The sequence below is a fragment of the Cyprinodon variegatus genome, unplaced genomic scaffold, assembly GCF_000732505.1.
Source record: "Cyprinodon variegatus isolate N-32 unplaced genomic scaffold, C_variegatus-1.0 Scaffold1400, whole genome shotgun sequence".
NCBI classification, from domain to species: Eukaryota; Metazoa; Chordata; class Actinopteri; order Cyprinodontiformes; family Cyprinodontidae; genus Cyprinodon; species Cyprinodon variegatus.
Genome location: NW_015151853.1, coordinates 140,329 through 160,185, shown reverse-complemented (window position 1 = coordinate 160,185; position 19,857 = coordinate 140,329). Strand labels below are relative to the sequence as shown.

Sequence of the window (19,857 nt, the reverse complement as noted above, 5' to 3'; positions counted from 1 at the left end):
CTTTTTTATTTTATTATTTTTAAATATATTTATTAAAAAAATACAAGAGTATCTCTGCCACAAGAGTAGATTTTTTAAAAACTAAATATAAATTGAATACCTTTGGAAACAAATATAATAGATATATATTTTCTAAATAAATAAACTAATATATATATATAGGATGCAATAATTCTTTTTTTATGATTTCTGATTAGCTTAATTTAATCAAACAATACAATAATTAGTTTTACAAGTAATATTTGATATTAGAAGATCATATTAGACTTTTAATTTGGTAAATATTGTATGTGTGATAATATAACTTTTTTAACAATTGATGGAATAAAAATATGACGTAATCATGAGCTTTTTCTACTTTTTTTTCCCAATTTAAAGCCCATTTTGACAAACATAAGCCACTTAAGAGCAGTTCCTGGTAGACCTTTGCAGAAATAAATTCCCAGCTAAACAGCTTTTCAAGAAATTGTGATCCAGTGGATTTTTTGGGACATATCAGAGATTATTTACTTAGAAAAAAAAAAGAAACAAAGGCTTTAAACTTGCAATTGAGATAAAAAAAAATATTACTTTACTTAAACATAAGTAAATAAAAAGATATGACAGAAATGATGTTTTTATTAAATATTATCTTAAAAGTGTTATTTTGCTATTTATTTTTATTTGTTTGTGTTATATTAAATAATAATTCATGATCAATCTAACACATGAGCCATTTGTCTTCAAACACTGAGTTGTTTTGTTTGAGGCTGTTTTGCTGTGCAGATAAACCTGGTGGTGTGATCAGACTTTATAAAATACTGAAACACTGTAATGATGATATACATCCCTAAAACACTTTGAATGTTTTACAATTTAGACGCTTTCTATAAAGAATATGTAATATTCACAACAAACAAATGATCTGCGTATTTTTATGTCATTATAATTTTTCTTATCGAAAGGTGTGCTAAGCAAAAACATGATTTAACTGTAGTTTTCGATTGTTCAAATAAATTATGTTATGTGTGTTTTCGTCTGTGCACCACGAGGGGGCAGCACTGCCATTATTAACCTGTAAATTCTAAACCGGAAGTTTGTCACTAGCTGGCGACTGTTTCCATTTTGACGGCGATTGGAAAAGGCCACTGCGTGCTTGTTGTTTCTTCACGTTTTGTAATCAAACTAAACCGTCATCATGGCTATGCAGGCAGCCAAACGCGCTAACGTAAGTTAACGTATATAAATGACGATAAATATTGGACGAATTAATTTCAAATACAACATAATGTTCGGGTTAGCATGCGGCTAGCTGTTAGCTGGCTATCTGGTGCGTCTTAGAATAACCACTTTACGCTTTGAAGTAACTCATAAAGTTATTTCTTTTATATTCTGTGTACAGTGCTTTGATAATAAACTATGTATTAACTATTTAGTATCATAGAATGCTGGTAATTTTTTTGTTTATGAGGCACAACGTCCTCCCAAACAGGGAGAGTTATTATTAGCATAATGTTTACGTAGCAACACAAGAAAAGCAAGCTAAAACTGCTATTCTTGTTCATGTTGACATCCTCATAAACGTGATTGTGTGCGAAGACTTTGGATTTGTAATGTGTATTTTAGGGTGGTCATATTTCTAGTGGCAAAAACGGGTGGATTAAAAGTGATGCTCATTGATATGATTACTCAAACAAGAGTATACTGGAGAATTACTGTTTACAAAAAATAGATTAAATACTACACTTCAGATATGCTTCACAGTGTCACTATAACCCCTTACATTTTAAAAATACGTTACGCTACTGCAATAGAAAACCAACCCACACCAATAATAATATTTTGACTATAAATAGTTTAAATTCTTATTCGTGAAAATATGTATTATCTTCTGTTTTAATCAGAGTGGATTTTTAAAGTCATTAGCACCTGATATTATAATGTACACCCGTTTTACAACCAAGATTTTCAACAACCTCCCAAATGGAGTTGGGTGATCTAACAATCAAATCCATTAATCACATTTGTTCTGTTTATATATTTTATTGTGTAAAATCTGGATTGTATTTTTTATTTTTTTCATTATTGCACTTTCTGGGCTTGCACAGCTCATGGTGAGATCAGCTCATCACTCTTAATCTTACAATTTCTACTATTGACTGATAAACTAGCTGATTGTAACACAGCAACCTGCAAACATGTAGATTTTTTTTATATTTTGATTGTTGTGAAACATTGTTGTACAAGAATTTTCACAGCTTGAATTTTGTTGCCCTTTAAATTGGGTCACCTTCCAGAGGGGCTGGTTGAATTTTTTTGGAAGTAAAGTACATTATTTTTATTTCTGTTATGAAACCTAAGTGAGAAAAAAGTTAATTGAAAAAGAGCAGATGTACTTCGTTCCTCTGGTATCCAATGAAGCCCTCCCCAAAGAAGTCATTTTATTTCTTGTGATGGTTAAATATCTAAAGTTATGTAGTAATTGACAACTCCCTTTCCTACATGATTACTTTGTTGTTTGAAAGCCTCAAACACAGGATAAATATAATTAGCGCCTGCCTCTTTTCTAGATGCCTAGAGTGAGAGTAATTTTAAACCAGTCATTGATACTGAAGTCTGCCAACTTAGAGCCATCTTACACTAGCAACAGGTTTTGAATTGAAACTTGTTGAGTGTTAAGAAAACATGGTGGAGTTACACTGATCAGAGGTTCTAAAAGAGGTCTTAGAAACTGGAAATAATCTGAGATACCCCAGGTTCTCTGAGTTTTGTTGTATCCTCTGTAATTTGTTACGTTTTTTTTCTTCTCTCTGCAGATCCGATTACCTCCTGAGGTGAACAGAATCCTCTACATCAGGAATCTTCCTTATAAGATTACAGCTGAGGAGATGTACGATATCTTTGGGAAATATGGACCAATACGACAGATCCGAACGTAAGTTCAGCTTGAAAATATCCCTAAATGTCGGGTAGTTTAGATAGGATGACTGCTAAGCTCCGATTCGATTAACGAATTCAAGCGCCATGTTGGATTTCTGAGAATGTATGGAAATGACTTGTGTGGAAAGATTAAATGGTTTTCTGAGACATTTAAGTTGGGAATAAAATAATGTATTTAAAGATCTATCTGTGTACTTATTACACATATAATGTCAGTTGTTTAGAGCTTGATGTTCTTTGCTTTTAAATAATAATCAAAACTTAGCTTTAGACAATAGTGAACCTGCGTTGATCGATCTGCTATTCACCGCTTGTCTTTTCTGTTTTTTTTCTTGTCAGAGGGAACACACCTGAAACCAGAGGAACAGCTTATGTTGTGTATGAAGATATCTTTGACGCCAAAAATGCCTGTGACCACCTGTCAGGCTTCAACGTCTGCAATCGTTACCTGGTGGTGCTTTACTACAATGCAAACAGAGTACGTATTCGCAGCTCAGAACGCACAAACTCTGAACGTCTGTTTCCCAAACGAAGGCATGTGTTTGATTGAAACAAGAATAAAATAATCTGCTGCATTAAACTTTACTTTCTGTATTGTTGTTTTGCAGGCCTTCCAGAAGATGGACACAAAGAAGAAAGAGGAGCAGCTGAAGCTTTTGAAAGAGAAATATGGGATCAACACAGACCCCCCAAAGTAGTTTAGGTCAGGTTTTTATCTTTAAACTCTCTATTTGTAAAAAAAAAAACACACAAAAAAAACATCTTTGGAGTCGTTTATGGTTTTGATTAAATAATTGATAGTTGTTTATGATGACATTTTATGCTTTTTTTATTTTTATTTTTTTCTGTTTTGCTAAGTATATGAGTCAGCCAAAATTGGCCGTCCTTAAGTTGAAGTCCGAGAAAACAGGCCAAACTCTTCAAAGACTTTTGTGATGTAAACCTTTTTTGTTTTGATCCATTCTGTTTGGCAGAAAGTTCTGCTTATCTCAGTCCTTATTCTGGGAAGAAGCATCCTGGAAATGAACCTCTCATGTAAAGTCAAATTGTTCTGTAAAATAAATGCTACCATTTCTAAAAGTACTGTCTCCATATTGTTCCACTCTTCATATAATCTCATTTAGATATTGTCCTCTGTATAAACCCAGGCGGTCAAAAGATTCAGCATATAGCATATGGTTAGTGGGTCATTTAACGATCTGCCTGATCTGGTCGGTTGTGATGCAGTCGCCATGGTGATCTCCATGAGCGAATGAGAACACGCTCAGAGAAGCTGATTTTGGGTCAACGGTACATCCGCTCTTAGAAATGATTTTCTACATATATTGTTTTGATACCTCTACCTGTAAATCTTAAAAACATTTGCACCAACAGATCACTGATTTTCTTTTTTCAGATTTTCACTTTTTAATGTTAAGAGTTTAGTGTTATTCATAGCATGGCTCTTAATTCAACAGGTAAATACTGAGGGTAAAGTGTTAAAGATGTGACGAATCAAAGATCATGCAGACCAAATGAATAAATCCAAGTGAAAACTACTGCATATTGAGCGTTATCAAGGCTTTGTTATTTAGAAAATGGTAAATGGAACAAATATGGAAAACCTAAAAATTTTCTAGGCTTTTCCAGAACTGCATATGAACCCTGGACGTTGGATAAAATGGTTTGTTGAGTCATCAGAGCAGACAGGAGCCCATAGAGTTTATTTTATTAGAGTAAATCACAACACAGGGAGTAGTGCAGCCATGTCGTCAGGGACACAATACATGTTACAAAAAATCTTTTTACACTTTTGACATTTCTCCCGTTTGGTATCATTACAGCAGACACAGGGTTGTGGTTAGAATCATGAAGCCGAAGGTGTTAATGTAAAGTTTTAGAGTGGTCATTTTACAGGAGATAATCCCAACTGCTGAAATGACGCTGGACCAACTTTTTTAAAATTTTTGCTGCACTTTTCGCCAAATCTCTTTCATTCTTCTGTTGACCCTAGAATTAAAGTGTGGAATACATTGGAGGGCAGATATTCACATCTTTTTTAGGCGGTACAACATCAATTAAGTTTTTTTATTTTGTGAAAAGTGAAACTAAAGGGAGTAAAACAAAACGTACAAAAATCGGACTGACTGGTAAAAGAAACATGGAGGGACTGAGGAGGGCAAATTGTATAAACCTACTAAATGCCAGGTTTTACCTTAAGGGCTAACAGCATGTGATGGAATGACACCTACTGCTAATCTCATCACAGAAACCTCATCTCTGGGTAACTTCCACACTCAAACACTCCAAATTTATTTCAAAGATATGCAACCATAATGAAAATCCTGATAAAAAAAATGCTCTTTATGAATTACTGTGTTTTTCCCTATTTATCTTCAGCTCATCCATTTAAAATCACTTTCTTTCATGGAGTTTGCCTCAAAGATCTGCAAATGTAGCACTCTTTATGGTTCTTCCAAAATGGCGCTGTCTTCATCACTGCTTCAGCCAACTAGAAATGAAATAGCGCGTTTGAAATGCGTCGGGCGGGGGATTCAGTTCAACATACAGCACAGCTAATCTACACAGAAACATGCTCCCACAGGTAAAGCAATCCAAGGAAAGCGTCTCAACCCATCGCAAAGCTCACAGCCCCGTATAAGGCTGCTTCATCTTCCCTCCGCTCAGAGAAAACGCTTTCCCTCCAGAGTCACTGCGTTGTAAGGCTTTCTGTCTTCAATCACCGAAAGGAAACGAGACTTTTAAGGCAGAACCTAAAGGCATGCAAATGAATAACATCGTATTTACGGACAGAACAGGCTCGTTTCTGCGGGAGAAGTGGAGCGGACGCTAATCCACCCCGCTTAGAGCTAATATAAGAAAAGACGGGTGGAGTTTTTTTACGAAGGACGGTACATGGTTGTAGGAATTTGGTTCGCTTTGACGGTATCGTGAAAACACACACAGCTAGCATCGGAACAATAAATAGAGTAGCGGCAAGTTTAACGTTAGCACATCACTGATGCGCAAGCTTCAGTAGAGGTAAACTGAAAGGAAAGTACTTTGCACACTTCACATTTTGGCAGTTGGTCTATAAATAATTTTAATATATATATCTTCATATTTATATTTCTTCATATATATGTATTGATTGTGTAAGTTGTTTATATGTAGAGTTGTGTGTGTTTGCAGGTGTTGGATGTGTGGCGTTGAGTGTGCCCCCCCGCACACTGCTGAATACCGTGTGTAGATGTTTTTATAGCAAATAACATTCTCATGCACACGAGTGTTTCAAACACAAGAAGCAGATCCATTGAAAGGTAGTCCAAGCATATATTATTATTATCTTTTTTTTCAGTGGAAATAGCTGCAAACTGAATGGAACATGAAATTCTTTCTGTGCAGTCCGTGGCGGCTGGTGGAGCGCTCTCTGCTGCGTCCCGGCCTATTTCTGGAGGTCGCACTGCAGCAGTAATACGATGGACGGGTCGCTCTTGGCCGCCTCTTTGAACTCCTCCAGCGTGATCTGGTCGTCGTTGTTCTTATCCATCTTGGAGAAGATCTTGTCCACCCTCTGCTCGGGCGTCAGGCCGTCCTCGTTCATTTTCATCATGATCACCGTGCCAACCATCTTGTAGATTGCCTATCAGGAGGAAACACACAGGAAAAAAATAGTAATAAAGCTGGACCAACAAGCACCAAAATATATTAATTTTATTTTTTAATTTGCTGGGTGCAGAGGGCTGCTCGGTGAGGCAGTGGGTAGCACTGCTGCTTGCAGCAAGAAGGTTCTAGGTTCGATTCTCGGCCTGGCGTCTTCTTTCTGCATGGAGTTTGCATGTTCTCCCTGAGCATGCGTGGGTTCTCTCCAGGTACTCCAGCTTCCTCCCACAGTCCAAAAACATGACTGTGGGAGGCTCTCTAAATTCTACTTAAGTGTGACTGTGTTGTTTGCCCTGCGATAGACTGACGACCTGTCCAGGGTGTTCCCCACCTCTCGCCCGTAAACAGCTGGATTATAGGCACCAGCAGCCCTCACGACCACAGCTGGGATAACGTGTGATAGAAAATTGATGATTGTAGATGGTTCAAGGCTTAGTCTCTAGAAAATCCTGTGTTTGTGCCAGACTTAATGAAATGCTGAAAAATAATAATAATGCTGCAGATACATTCAAAACAATTTAAGTTTCGTGGAAAAATTAAATGTATTTTTTTGTTTTATTTCTTCAAAAATTGAAACATTATGTATTGGATGGATTCATTAAACATAGTAAATATTCCAAGCCTTTATTTCTTTTAATTTTGATAATTTTGTCTTACAGGTCATAATCCAAAACTAAATGTCTGAAGAAATATTTCATAAAATAGATTTAAATAAATTATTTAGGATTGATTTTTCCTTTATGCTTCCATTCAACTTTCTATAAATATTGCTATATCTTTAGCTTTGCCCTTCTGCCCTCCTTGTTGAAGGAGTCACTTTATTCTGGACATGAAAGAACAAGCTGGAGTCATTAAGGCTGAATTTGAATTCATGGGGTGCGTCCTCAGAAGGCCAGATTCGTAGGCCGATTACGTCATAGCGCTGCGCTGAGATCTGGACGGATTCCAAGACTCTTAATTATGCGGCCTACAAATGTGTCTTTCTTTTTACCTGATTTAAAGGACAGGTCCGGTGTATCCTATCTAGCCTTGGGTATCCCAGGATTCATTGCGAGGCAAAGCAAGCCGTGATTTGCTCTGTGATCAGAAGAAAAATGGTACTTGGCGCCAAACAGTGGTGAATATTGGAAGTTCAGTTTAATATAATACAAGTATGTGAATAGTTCTGTCTTAAATTAATGAAAATTATTTTTTTAATGGTTATTAAGTCAGATATGTGGCGGGTAATGTTTGATTTATCTAAAGGTTTTTATCTGTGTAAATGGGTTTGGCTGTAATTTAAGGACAGATTCTACTATATCTGCAGTGTGGGGACTATACATCTGATAGAAGTTTTATTTTTCATTTGCTATTTTGCATAATTTGCTTAACTAAGTATTTTTTGTTGTTGAATATAAGAGATTTTGCAGATATATATTTTTATACATGCATTGTTTAAATTTACTCATATCTTTCTACCCCTTTCATATTATTACACTGGCTTTTATTTGTTCACGCTCCCAGTGGTTGTCACCTTTATTCCACTCTTTATTCTCATGAGTGAAGTCTTTGTTCAGAATTTACTCTTCTGGTCTTCTTATTTTCACAAACTTTAAAGGATCCAGTCCAGATGGACCGAGTCCTTGGATGATGCAGCCCATGAATTCGAATTCCACCATTTTTCACAAACAGATATTTTTGGCTCTGTTTCCAATCTCAGAAATGGAGCGCCATCATGTGGTCGATGAAAGGCTCTATTTGGAAATGCCTGTGGAGAATAGTTGATATCTTCTTGCAACAACACATGTCCACACAGTATGGATCTGATCAGCAATCCACTGATAGCCTCCTCGGGAGTTTATGTCTCATAAAGCTAGATGATCAAAACATCCTCATCAAAGAAAACAATCAATATGAACAGAATCTGATAAAAGATTTCCTTTGGGTCTTTGCCTCTTTTTAAGCATCACTGCTTATTGCTTTTAACTTCCTGTAGCAGTGAGCTGCAGGCTGACGTTCCCAGTGCATAAACAGGATGTGGATGTTCAGTTTTCTGGTTCAGTTTCCTCCATCGCACCGCCACTGATTTAAAAAGGGTTTTATGTTTAAGAAAAAATCAATAAACAATACTTTCTGTTCTGCAATAGATTTAGCACGGATACCTCAATGATCTCCAGCATCTCCACCCGCGTTATTTTGCCGTCTCCGTCCAGGTCATACATGTTGAAGGCCCAGTTGAGCTTCTGCTCGAAGCTGCCCCGTGATGTGATGGACAAGGCGCAGATGAACTCTCTGAAGTCGATGGTGCCGTCACCGTTCTTGTCGAAGGTCCTGAAGGCATGTTGGGCAAACTTAGATGCATCGCCGTAAGGGAAGAACTGGTGGAAAAAGAGATTAAGACACATTGAATCAATTATTTCCTCTTTAACACATTAGCATGAACATATTCTGCAGAATACTGTGCATGCATGTGTTGAACAGCACACTATGCTCTATAACAGCAAAGTTGGTTCATGAAGGTGAGTTTACATCACAGTGGGGTCTATATTGATCTCTGAGGGTAAATGTGTCTTTCCTTTCCCATAAGCCTTTGATTCGGAGGTCAGACACGCAGCAATCTCCTGACAAATCAGACTCCAGACTGAAAGCAGCTCTTCTATATTTATACAGTAAAACTTTGATTTCATTTGAAGAAGATCAGCTTGTTTTATAAATCAAGACAAAGAAAATCGTCCTTTGTTCTAATGTTAGTGTAATCGATGCACGTCAGCACCGTGAACCTCAGAGGTTAATACTTTAGCTGGGCTCAGCTCATCATCGGCTGCTAACTACAAACGCTGTGAAGCTGAGCCATTCATTACACACAACCTCCTGCCCGACCGCTCCATTAAAAAGTCAATGATCTAACCGAGCCTGCTCACAGAGGGCTGATGCAAGTAAATCAAGGTCAAGGGTTTTAGCCTGTATTAAAGAAAAAAACGGAACAACTTGGTAGAGAAGAAACTTAACCTGGAAACCACTCAGGTATAGTTTTTATTTTTATTAAGAAACACGATTAATCTTGGACTACTTCTGTCAAATCCATTCAGGGAAAGGAGGGACATTAAGCAAAACCTTTGCAGCTGATTGGATGAAACGACAGCTAGTGCCCGCCTACCAAAGTTTGGGTTTAGCCAATCCCAGTAAGAAATACACTCTCCTGCGTTAATCTTTGTTTCAGCAGCTCTTAGTTTCCTCACCGCTAAATGTCCCTTAAACCATAAAACAATGTCAATGTTTTTTGGGTCACAATGGTAGGAAGGTGACTAATGCAGTTGGATGTTACATGCTAATTACATTATAGCCCCATGTTTGGGGGAAAACAATCCCCTCCCTCAGACACACTACATGCTTCCATGTGTCAAACTTCTGTAGTCAAGAGCAGGAGATAAAGCCTTGGACCTGTTGCTGTAAACTTTAGATCGGCTCGCTGAAAGAAAACCATTAAAATCTTAGGTTATTGATTTCTTATAACCACTTGGGTTATAATTTCTTATAACTACTTGGGTTATAAGAAATCAGCCTTTATGTTTTTTACTGTATTTCTGGCAAAGAAAACTAAAGATGGTACAAAAACTGTACAAAACAGAAGCAGCGCCACCTTAAAACAAAAACAAGTTTTAAACAGCTGACTGTTGTCTCCCCCTATAGGCTGATAGCAAAAAATTTATAAACTAACTGTTACTTTTAATGAAAGGCAAAATGATCATAACTTGCACAAAATGCACAATATGCTTAAAAACAATCTCAAAGATACAGTTCTGTCTGAATGTTATACGTTTTGCAGCTACTGGGTTTTTTTCTTCTCATAACTAAAAGTATAAATTCGCAATATATCTGTTATTAGCCTAAACTCACTATTAGTAGCCTCATCAAAACATTTTCACTCTTCAGATCAGGGCTGCCACATCCCCACTGTTACTGAAAAATTCTACAGTGTAGATGGCTTTGAAAATTTGGTCTAAAGGGTCCTTCCATTTCAAAGCTGTACATGGGTGATGCAAAGGAGGATTAGAAATAGGAAAATGATATGTAATTGACTGAAATAGCAACTTATTTGACTTTAAATTCAAGATTTCTCCGTGGGAATGTAAGCCAGTGTAAGTAAAGCTTCAACAAAGGCAGGACAGTTTTAAACAGCAACATAGTGAACAGCAACATTGCATGAGGCATTTTGCCTGATCAGCAACAAGACAACAAAAGAGCATCTTTTATTGCATAATTTCAGAAAAGTTATTTTAAGGCACTAAAGAAAAAAAAGAACATTAAAGCTTGGAGTGTCACTCTAAAAGTTTTAATTTCCGATACGATACCAAGATTGCAGTACCGATACCCATATTAACCCGATGCAATATCAGCAAGAACCATTCATACTTTTATTGCTTATTTCATATTTCCAGTACCATTTCCAATACCAAAGAAAACATGACTCATTTCTTATTCAGCAAAGAGTTACATACATTCAAACAATCAGCTAGAAGCAAAGTGTTTCAATGAGATTTTAGAAGGTAGGCTGATATATTCTGATACTCATTTTTTGTCTGATATGGATCAATTTCCAATGTCATTATCGGATCAGGGCAGCCCTCATTAAACCAACACTTTTCACAGACGTAATTATGACAAAAAAAGGAAAATTGCTTGTCATTCAGTTAAAATAAACAATCATTAGCTCCTGTTAATAATTGCCATAGCCAGCAGCTCATAGCAGGTCTGTCCATCTTTTACATATTCTAAGACAACTTTTTAGTTTTAAGGAACATAATTAACTGTTTTCAACCCACAAAAATCTAAATTGATTATTCCCCGATAAACACATTCAGATGACTTTTTTAATAAAATCCTTGTGTTTGCTATTCCTTCCTTGTCCAAAATCCTGAAAGGAGAGGAAAGAGGAGAGAGACACAGAGGAGAGACTCAGTAGCTGATGAGTTTCTATAATTTATTTCAATCTCACTGAAATTCAACCAAACACAATAATGACTTGGTGGGTAAGTTGTTTTAAACTTGTTTCTTACTATGTGGTAGTCATCATTAAAATGAAAGAATGAATCACTACATATAGTAGATGATCTTAAACAGATAAGGACACAGACTCTGTGTAATTCCTAATGCTTAAGGAGTCAAATGGCGTGTCCATCTCTTCCCCTCAAACTGACAACTGCAGCACTGACAGATTGTCTGATGTCGCACCAGGCGGTGAGAGGGGAGACATGGCACCCTAGGAGAGAAGTTTGGAGGATTGGAGATAAGTAACCGAAAACAGTCAGAAGAAGGGAAGAAGACGAGCGTGAAGGGCCCAGACAGTTTCCATCAGTTACAAAACCACTCATCTGCAGAGATTCCTACCACTGCAGATGGGCGAATTATCCATTCTGCAGCAAACCGATCAGACTGCAGCAAGAAGCTAAGGGATGATGGGAAGGAAATGCAGGGAAGGGAGTGATGGATGGGGGTGATGATGAGAGACAGGTGGGTGGGAGAAATAGAGAAAGGAGCAAACTAAAAAGAATGAATGTGATTGAGAAAGTATTAGAAGCAGCTCCAGGAGTAATCTGTTTGCTCTAACTAGAATAAACTAAACATCAAACAAAAAAAAAACTCTTCGGGAGTGAATAGGCCGTAACACGTTACTCGACTCTACCTCAGTTAATTTACCCCGGCCAAGAGAAGCGGGGGAAAGCAAATGGATCGACAAGACAACTGAGGGGGAAAGGAGAGGGAAAGATGAAAGAGAGTCGAGGCAGGAGAGACGGATCAGAGGGGGACACTAGATGGCAGAATTCCCCTTCAACCGTCTAAAATGGTGCAGTGGACTAAACAGCCAGGGACTTTATGTCATTAACATTTCCAGAAAGTTTCTGGCCTCCTATTTGTTTTCATGGCTGGATAATACGGTTGTTTGGATCGGGCCATCAAAGGACAGGCTAAATGCCAGGCCGCTTCTGTCCACTCTGGAGGGGAACAGGACTGCCAGAGACAGGGGGGGTGTGGTAATGGCTAATGTCACTAAGCGTGCTTGTGTGTTTCACTGAGGGAGGTGCGAAGCATGTTCTGTCAAACAACTATTTGCTATAACATCTAACCTCCACAAACTCAAAGCCCAAAACATGCAGCAGTTAATTGGAACATTAGTTTTTATAATCAGCCGGCAGGCCAGCGCTGGAGCTGATCAAAAACCTCAAAGGGGGTGGAGGAAGAGGAGCAGGAGGAGAAGAAGCTAAACATTACAAAGCCTGTTCCAAGCTTTACTCCCCAACAGCCTAAAACCTGTCCTTCAACATGGCAACAATCGACTTTGTGATGATTCACAACTTATCAGCATAAGGCCAATTTTCAAGCCCCCCTCAATAGATTTTCTTCCAAATCTGCATCTGAAAGTTGAACTTAAGACTTGAGCTGACTTCACGCAGCTTAAAGGCTTCAGGGGATGAGTGTGTGGGTTGTGATCTAAGCGAAGAGGGCATATTTTCCACTCAAGATATGCTGCTTCAGTTTGGGAACTATGTGTAACAGGATTACTGTTATCTAAGAACCAAAAGATCTATTAGCGAGTCTGAAAGCGAGGAGTTATTTTCAGACTCGTTTTGGCTCCAACTCTCAATTAGACTTATTTATAGACCACTTTCCCCCAGCTTACACACCAGACCGAATAGAGCACTTAGCATTTCTTGCTCTTTTTAAGGTCCCTGTATAGTTCTCATGACTGCTAAGAAAAACTGGATTAAAAGGAAATGAAAATCAGCTCCATGTCATACAGCCCTAATGATGGATGTAGATTTTCATAGATTTTTTATTTTTTTGACAAGCGAGCAAAAATAAATACTTCATCTAAGTGAGCTTCCCTCGTCCTCTGCAGTGCTTCAATCTAACTCAGAGTATGAAAACCACCATGGTCGCCCTAATAAGATGGACAGATAAAATAACAGTTGGTGTAAAATCAAGGATGTAGCAAAGGCAGTGGATCAGCACCCTATCGTCATGATTTTGGCGCTGATAAGTGGCTTAATAACTCAATCCATTCACCTGTCCAATTCTGCCCGGTTTCTAATCATTGCTCATCTGATCCACCTGCTCCTGCCTCTATTTAAGGCGCTTGCATCCAGTCATCAGTGCCAGATTATTGCTGTTCCCTCGGACGGAGAGATCTTTATATATATATATATATATGTGCAAAATTAGGAATATAACATATATAAAATGTTAATAAATAAAGAAAGGAGAAAAATAACTAAATAAATGCTTTTGTTGTTATTTTACCTGACAAAATCAGTTGGAGAGAGGCTTAAAAAAACTGCAAGACCCACCTACACACTAACAAATGAACAGGATGACCTTAGATGAGATCATCCATGCAGTCAGTGTCCTATAGAGTCTTTTCTGGACCGCTGCCATATCACTTCCACGCTTGTTTGAGATTTGGACTCACTGATTGAGGCTATATTTTGTCCCTGTCCAAGTCGTTCCACCTGCTGGCTCCATGTGACATCATCAGTTTCTGCACGCACATTGTATGCCCTCTCTCTCCTCTGTCTTCCTAAACAAAATGGAAAGCTCAATATCTTTTTCCTGACCTATAATTGGTTTAAGGGGAGGGGGCCCGATAGAAAAGGGGTTTTCTACTACAAACCCTTTAAAGACTAAAAGAACAGAAATGTAGTGCAATAGGAGATTTAAAATCCTTTATTAGGGTAGTAATGACAATGAACTTTTTCATATTTGGACACATTAAAACCAAGACTTTTATGTATTTGATTGAGATTCCATGTAGAAATTTAACTCTAAGTGGCACAAAAGTAAAGTGGAAGGAAAATAAGCACAGTGTCAGCTTCTTTATTAAAGAATGTGCTGTGCATTTCTATTCAATTCTCTAGGAACAACACTTGATTGATTGTTTTTCTGAAATTACCTTTGTGGCTGTTTTGGAATTATGTCTATCAGCGTTGCTAATCCATAGACAGATTTTTTTTCTAATTCTTTATAAATATCTGATGCTAATTTAGACTGAATGCGTATGTGAACATTCATTTTCAAGGCTTACCCCCATTCTCAATTGCACTTAAGTCTGGGCTTTGACTAGGCCATTGTAGCACACAAAGTTTGCCACTGAATTCTAGCTCTGGCTGCATGCTCAGGAGGTAAACCTCAGCCCCAGGCTCATCGTCCATCTTTTATTAATTAACCAGCCTCATGGGAATTGTATTTAAATGTCAAATCATTCTGGCTTAAACATGTGTATAAATGTACTCTTTATCAGATAATATTGTCCAAAAACAATTTCTTCTTAAAAATTTGTGTTTTTTTTTCATTATCTTATGCAGGCAAGTTTGTTATATGTCAGCCTGAGCACCTAAATTCCACCAATCATATATCAACGATCATCTGTCAATCAAATTTCTTTGGCCATAGGATCTTGATTCATTTGTCGCAGCTAATATACGCAACGGTTGAAATAAGAATCATTTCCTTTCCCATTAAGTTCCCTCCCAGTGTTCACAGGGATGGACGTCTGTGTCCTCAACAGGCGTAGAGCTAACAGAACTGGCAGCGTTGCGAGGCAAGGGCTCAAACATGTACGGCTGTAAGCCTTCTACACCAAACCAAGCTTCTGCCGCCCTGGCGTCCTCTTCCACAACATCTTTGTCCCCACTTTCCTCCTCTAAATAAAAAATGGATGACGGAGGAGACTCATCCACGTCCTCCGACACAAAACTCTCCTCCTCTTGCATGTTTCCGCTGTCCATAGCGTTCCTTGACAGTGTTGTTTCTAAGTCACCAATTTAGTGCTACTTGGTCCCACTGGAATTTCTCATTGGGAATCTACTAGCACCAAGTTGCTAACTGGTTAGCAAGAAGCTTCCGAGAAACTGGCTACAACCAAACTTGATTGCGAACCTTCCGCCACAACAATCCCGCCCCCTTGATAATCGACCAATCAGATTCACTTTTTTCATTTGTGTAAAGTCGGGCACCACTCGGGAGAATTCAGAAATGCAACGGCTGGAACAGCTGTTTCCCTACGACTTTAAGGAGGATTGTTTCAGTTTTCCTCCAAAAAATAGTTGTCAGGCAAGTTTTTATTTGAACAATTACATTCTTCTTAGCACTTGTGCATCAAAGTCAGATTTTTTGAGTGAATAAGGTGTGTTGGCAATTATAAGACACTTCGTAACCGCCTTGGCCGTATCTAGACCCACAGCATATAGCAAGAAAACGCTAAAAATTGAGCATAAATCAAAAATGTCTGCGTCAAGCTCACTGCGAGACACTGCTGCGGGGAGTATCACCAGCCCATTGGAAACCCTGCCTTTTTCCAATAACAAAGAAAACTCAGCCATTAATCCCAATGACTATAGACCTGCTACCCTGACATCATGTTGGTCCACCTGAGCAGGCAAACAATCAGCTATCAAGACCCCTGCAGTTTGCCAGAGGAATAATTCCCACAGCATCTCCAATAAAAAAGGGAGCACTTAGCAGAGGTGATACACCACTGTTTCTTTTTATTGGCCATGTGTTCAGTTATAACATGTAGGAGCAGTCTTTAGCAACAAGAGTCACACAAAAATACCACAATATGTGAATACAGTATCTGATAATAAGCCTCATTAAACTAAAGTTCCTCTCCTCTAGTGGAACATTATGCTGCTCCCCCACTTTGATATCAGCGCTGGGATTTCTGTGATGAACAGGTCCTGTTTTGTCATGTCTAAAATCATGACTATGTTTCTAAAGACATTTTATCTGGAAAAGGCTTCACCGCCACCTTGTCAAATATGGCACCCCTTCCACATAGGTCATCTCATCTCTTAATATTGACAAACATGTCATGATTCTGCCCTTTTTGGACTTCTGTTCAAGTTTCTTTTCAAGTTTTTAGTGAGACTTTGATTTATGTCATTATGTGTATTCTGTTATATTTAAGTATCTTTGTGTTTTTTGAGTTACTCTCTGTTGCCCCCTTGGGGGCAATTCCAGTTCCTGAGTGCCGGTATCCTGCAACTTTTAGATGTGCCTTTGGTTCAACACACCTGACTGAAATAATTAGGTCATTAAAAGGACTCTGGAGGAACTGACTGCATACTGAGGAGGTTACTCAGCCATTTGATTCAGTTGTGTTGGACCAAGGGTGGATCTAAGGCTACGTTCACACAGCATGCCATGATGCTCAATTACGATTTTTTTTTTTATCCGATTTTTTTTTGCGTTGCCGTTCACATTTCCACATATGTGCATCTTATGCAAGTGTGCTCAGTGTTAACGGAAGTAAACATGGATGGTAGTGCTGGAGAACATCTAGTGATCTTTCCCAACCTTAAAAAACTAAATCTTTCCAAGATGGTTAAACATAAATACTATTCTCCGCATTATTGTGCAACATTGCTGTTGTTTTTCTGGCCACTTCTACGTAGCAAGAAGCAGAAAAGTGACCACTGTCGGGTATTAATGACATTCAGGTCAGATGGATGTGACCTGGCTGTTGCATTTGAAAAGATCAGATTCATATCTGATTCAGGACCACATAGCCATGTGGCCTGGGTCGCATTGGAAAAATCGGATCTGTGTTGCTCAGACTTTCATGGAAAGATCAGATTCCTATCGGATTCAGGACCACATAGCCAAGCGGCCAGGAACTGGAATTGCCGACACCTGCCTTAACTCCTTCTAGTTACTTCTGTCAACACCTGCTCCCTATCAGCTAATTAGTCCTCCCATTGTTTCTGTTTCCCATATATACACCTCCTGGATCCTCTTCATTCTATGGGTTTATTCTTCCCTAGTGTCTCTTGTTTTTTTTGGGTTTTTTTTTTTTGGCTCTTGAGTTTCCTTCTTGAACAGTTCGGGGCTATTTTTACTTTTTTTTATTAGATTTTGCAAAATATCATCCGTCTCTTCCACTATGCATTTGAGTCCACAACTACATCAACAAACCCTGAAAAACAGGCCTTTTTTCATTTATTTCTTTTTTTAAAGTAATTTACTTATCCGAAACAGAAAAAGGAAATTTCATTCATTTAAAGAAAGTGTTGCTCCTTTCAAACTAAATCTACTTGTTACTTTAACTTTAGTTCTTGTATTTTCAAACAAAAATCAATCATCCAGTTGTTTTTTTGTTTTGTTTCCTAACACCCATTTATAAATGGAAAATCAAATGACCAAGATATCCACTGACCTTTGAGTATAAACAAGTTTTTTCCATTTGAATCTAAAACTATGTATCCCTCAATTTCATATGTGTGACTTTATTTTGATTTCCACTCAAAGTTAAAATAGATGAATGATTTTTCAGGGTATAACATGTCAATGTGTTCAATGTTCTTCTACAACAAAAAGCAGCTACAGGTTGGATGTTACTGAAGACTTGCTTCCTGTCTTCTTCATATTTCCACCGTGTAGGAAACAGCTTTGTAAATAAAGCCTTATGTTTCATGCATCCTTTTTGCTAATATCTTCAGATGAAATGCAGTCTGTCTGCAGACATCACTGTCATCCTTGCATGACAGGACGAGCTGTTTGTGCATATGGATGTTTAAAATGCTTCGTCAAAAGCACTCCACAGATACTGCTTTATTAAGCAGAATGAAGGGACATGAATGTGTGTGTTTGTGTGTGTGTGTGGGGGGTTATAATCCATCGCTGGGACACGTTTACAGTGTCTGTCTGCGTCAGCTCTTACATAAACCCGCAATGATGAGCCAAAAAGCGACAGAAACTGAGCCAGCGCAAATCTGTAGCCCCGACTGCCTCCCAGCCTGCAGGGTCTGAACAGAAAATGCACTCACACTCACACTAAATCCCCTTTGCCCTGCAAAATACGTTTCTAATCATCCTCTTGTTACTTTCAGCTGGGTTTCTGCTGTGATGTGATTATCAGCAAAGCTTCACAACTTAGCTCTTCTTTGTCCATGAGAATAATTTTGTTGATAGAGGTGGTGTATTGTTTTTAAACAACGTAATTCTGCATCATAAAATCGTATCTCTAAACCATCAATCAGAAAACATAATAAGGACACAGCATGTGGTTTGTACTCAGTTATCCCAGTCAGGTCTTAACCTATTACCAATCAGTCCATTATGGTTTCAAACTGTGGGTAATTTCTGAACATGCAAATACCGCTTTACTGCCCACTTAATGAGAGGAGCTCAAGCTAATTTGTACAAGATGCACTAAAGGAAACACACAGGGTTTTGTTCTGTTTATCCTGAAGGTCTTAAAGTTGTTTTATCTTAGGAAATATAGACATCTACTGTTGTCCGCAGTTCAGCAGACAGCATAGGTCCTACCTGTAGTGATATTAGAGAGCTATGGGGTGAAACTTGTTTCATTATTGTTGCAAGCAAAGAATTTTTTGGTAAAATTAAATTAAAAAAAGAAATTTTTGAAACTTTGAAAAACTTCATAGTCAAAAAAAGGGTTTTAAGAGTAAAGATTTTCTCAGATTTTTTAAATTTTCTCCCAGCTGATTTTATTTTCTCAAATTTTGTATAGATTTTATTTTTAGCACATTTTTTTATGGGTTGAGGTTCACGAATTGCATTCTTTATAACAATCACATGGGGTTTACTTCTGGGGTCGGGCTTTTCTCTAGAGCTAGGAGCAAAAACACATTTCTACCTGTCTGCATGGAAGCTAGTAACAAGTGTTTTAATTGGTCAAGAGCGAGCGTTTGCATTGGGCTTGAAGTAGAGAAAATGTTAACTGTAAAACTCATTTTGAAAATAATTCAGTTCTTGAAGCTAAATCTTTAACAAAGAAAAATTAAACAATAATATCTGAAAATATTAAATCTGTAAAAAAAAACTTAGATAAAATAAAATAAAACAGCATAGTTATAAAACAAACAAAAATAATTCAAAGAAAACAGCAAATTTGCTCCTAAATCCTATTTTTTATTAAGAGGTTTTTCAAATTTTCATTTCAGGATTGTACTTTCTATTCACATTTCCATTTAAAAAAAAAATTTTTTTTATTTTTATTTAAATAAACATAGTTTCAACAATACCTTTCAACAATAATGGAACAAAATCCATTTCATTAGAGCACAGGGTCGGCCAGGGTGTTCCTAACCGTCCTGCTGGTAAAGTCGGTTCCTAAGCGGTTCAGGAAATGTATCAGTTTGTTTTTTTGACATAAGATGGGGCCACGGCATTGTTTGATCCTCCTCTGTTCAAATGTGTGTTTTTGCTGCTGACTGCTGTGCAAGCAGATGATGTAAAAACACAACCAATATCATGATTTCTTTCTATATCTCCCTCCATTTATCTCGAATTTCATGC

General features: G+C 37.8%; 2 protein-coding genes across 2 annotated transcripts in view; one reads left to right on the top strand and one right to left on the bottom strand.

The window, feature by feature from the left end:
• The first annotated feature begins 1,060 nt into the window (after window positions 1–1,060).
• Window positions 1,061–3,678, top strand: sf3b6 (splicing factor 3b subunit 6). Its single transcript, XM_015402802.1, has 4 exons — window positions 1,061–1,207; window positions 2,796–2,914; window positions 3,259–3,397; window positions 3,528–3,678. The coding sequence occupies exons 1-4, from the start codon at window positions 1,178–1,180 to the stop codon at window positions 3,615–3,617; spliced, it is 378 nt and encodes a 125-aa protein (XP_015258288.1). The 5' UTR covers window positions 1,061–1,177; the 3' UTR covers window positions 3,618–3,678.
• Window positions 3,679–4,610: 932 nt separating this feature from the next.
• LOC107103225 (visinin-like protein 1) overlaps window positions 4,611–19,857 on the bottom strand; it is a 47,539-nt gene continuing 32,292 nt past the window's right edge. The window contains exons 3-4 of the mRNA XM_015402801.1: window positions 8,703–8,918; window positions 4,611–6,541 (exon numbers count right to left, since the gene is read on the bottom strand). Of these exons, the coding sequence (XP_015258287.1) occupies window positions 6,344–6,541; window positions 8,703–8,918 (414 nt within the window). The 3' untranslated portion in view covers window positions 4,611–6,343. The remainder of the gene's footprint in view (window positions 6,542–8,702; window positions 8,919–19,857) is intronic.

Excerpts from the sequence above, each read along its gene's own strand:
- sf3b6 (XM_015402802.1), top strand. The coding sequence starts at position 1,178 with ATGGCTATGCAGGCAGCCAAACGCGCTAAC. Across the intron at positions 1,208-2,795 it reads AGGCAGCCAAACGCGCTAAC|ATCCGATTACCTCCTGAGGT; the intron begins GTAAGTTAACGT and ends TTCTCTCTGCAG. Across the intron at positions 3,398-3,527 it reads TTTACTACAATGCAAACAGA|GCCTTCCAGAAGATGGACAC; the intron begins GTACGTATTCGC and ends GTTGTTTTGCAG.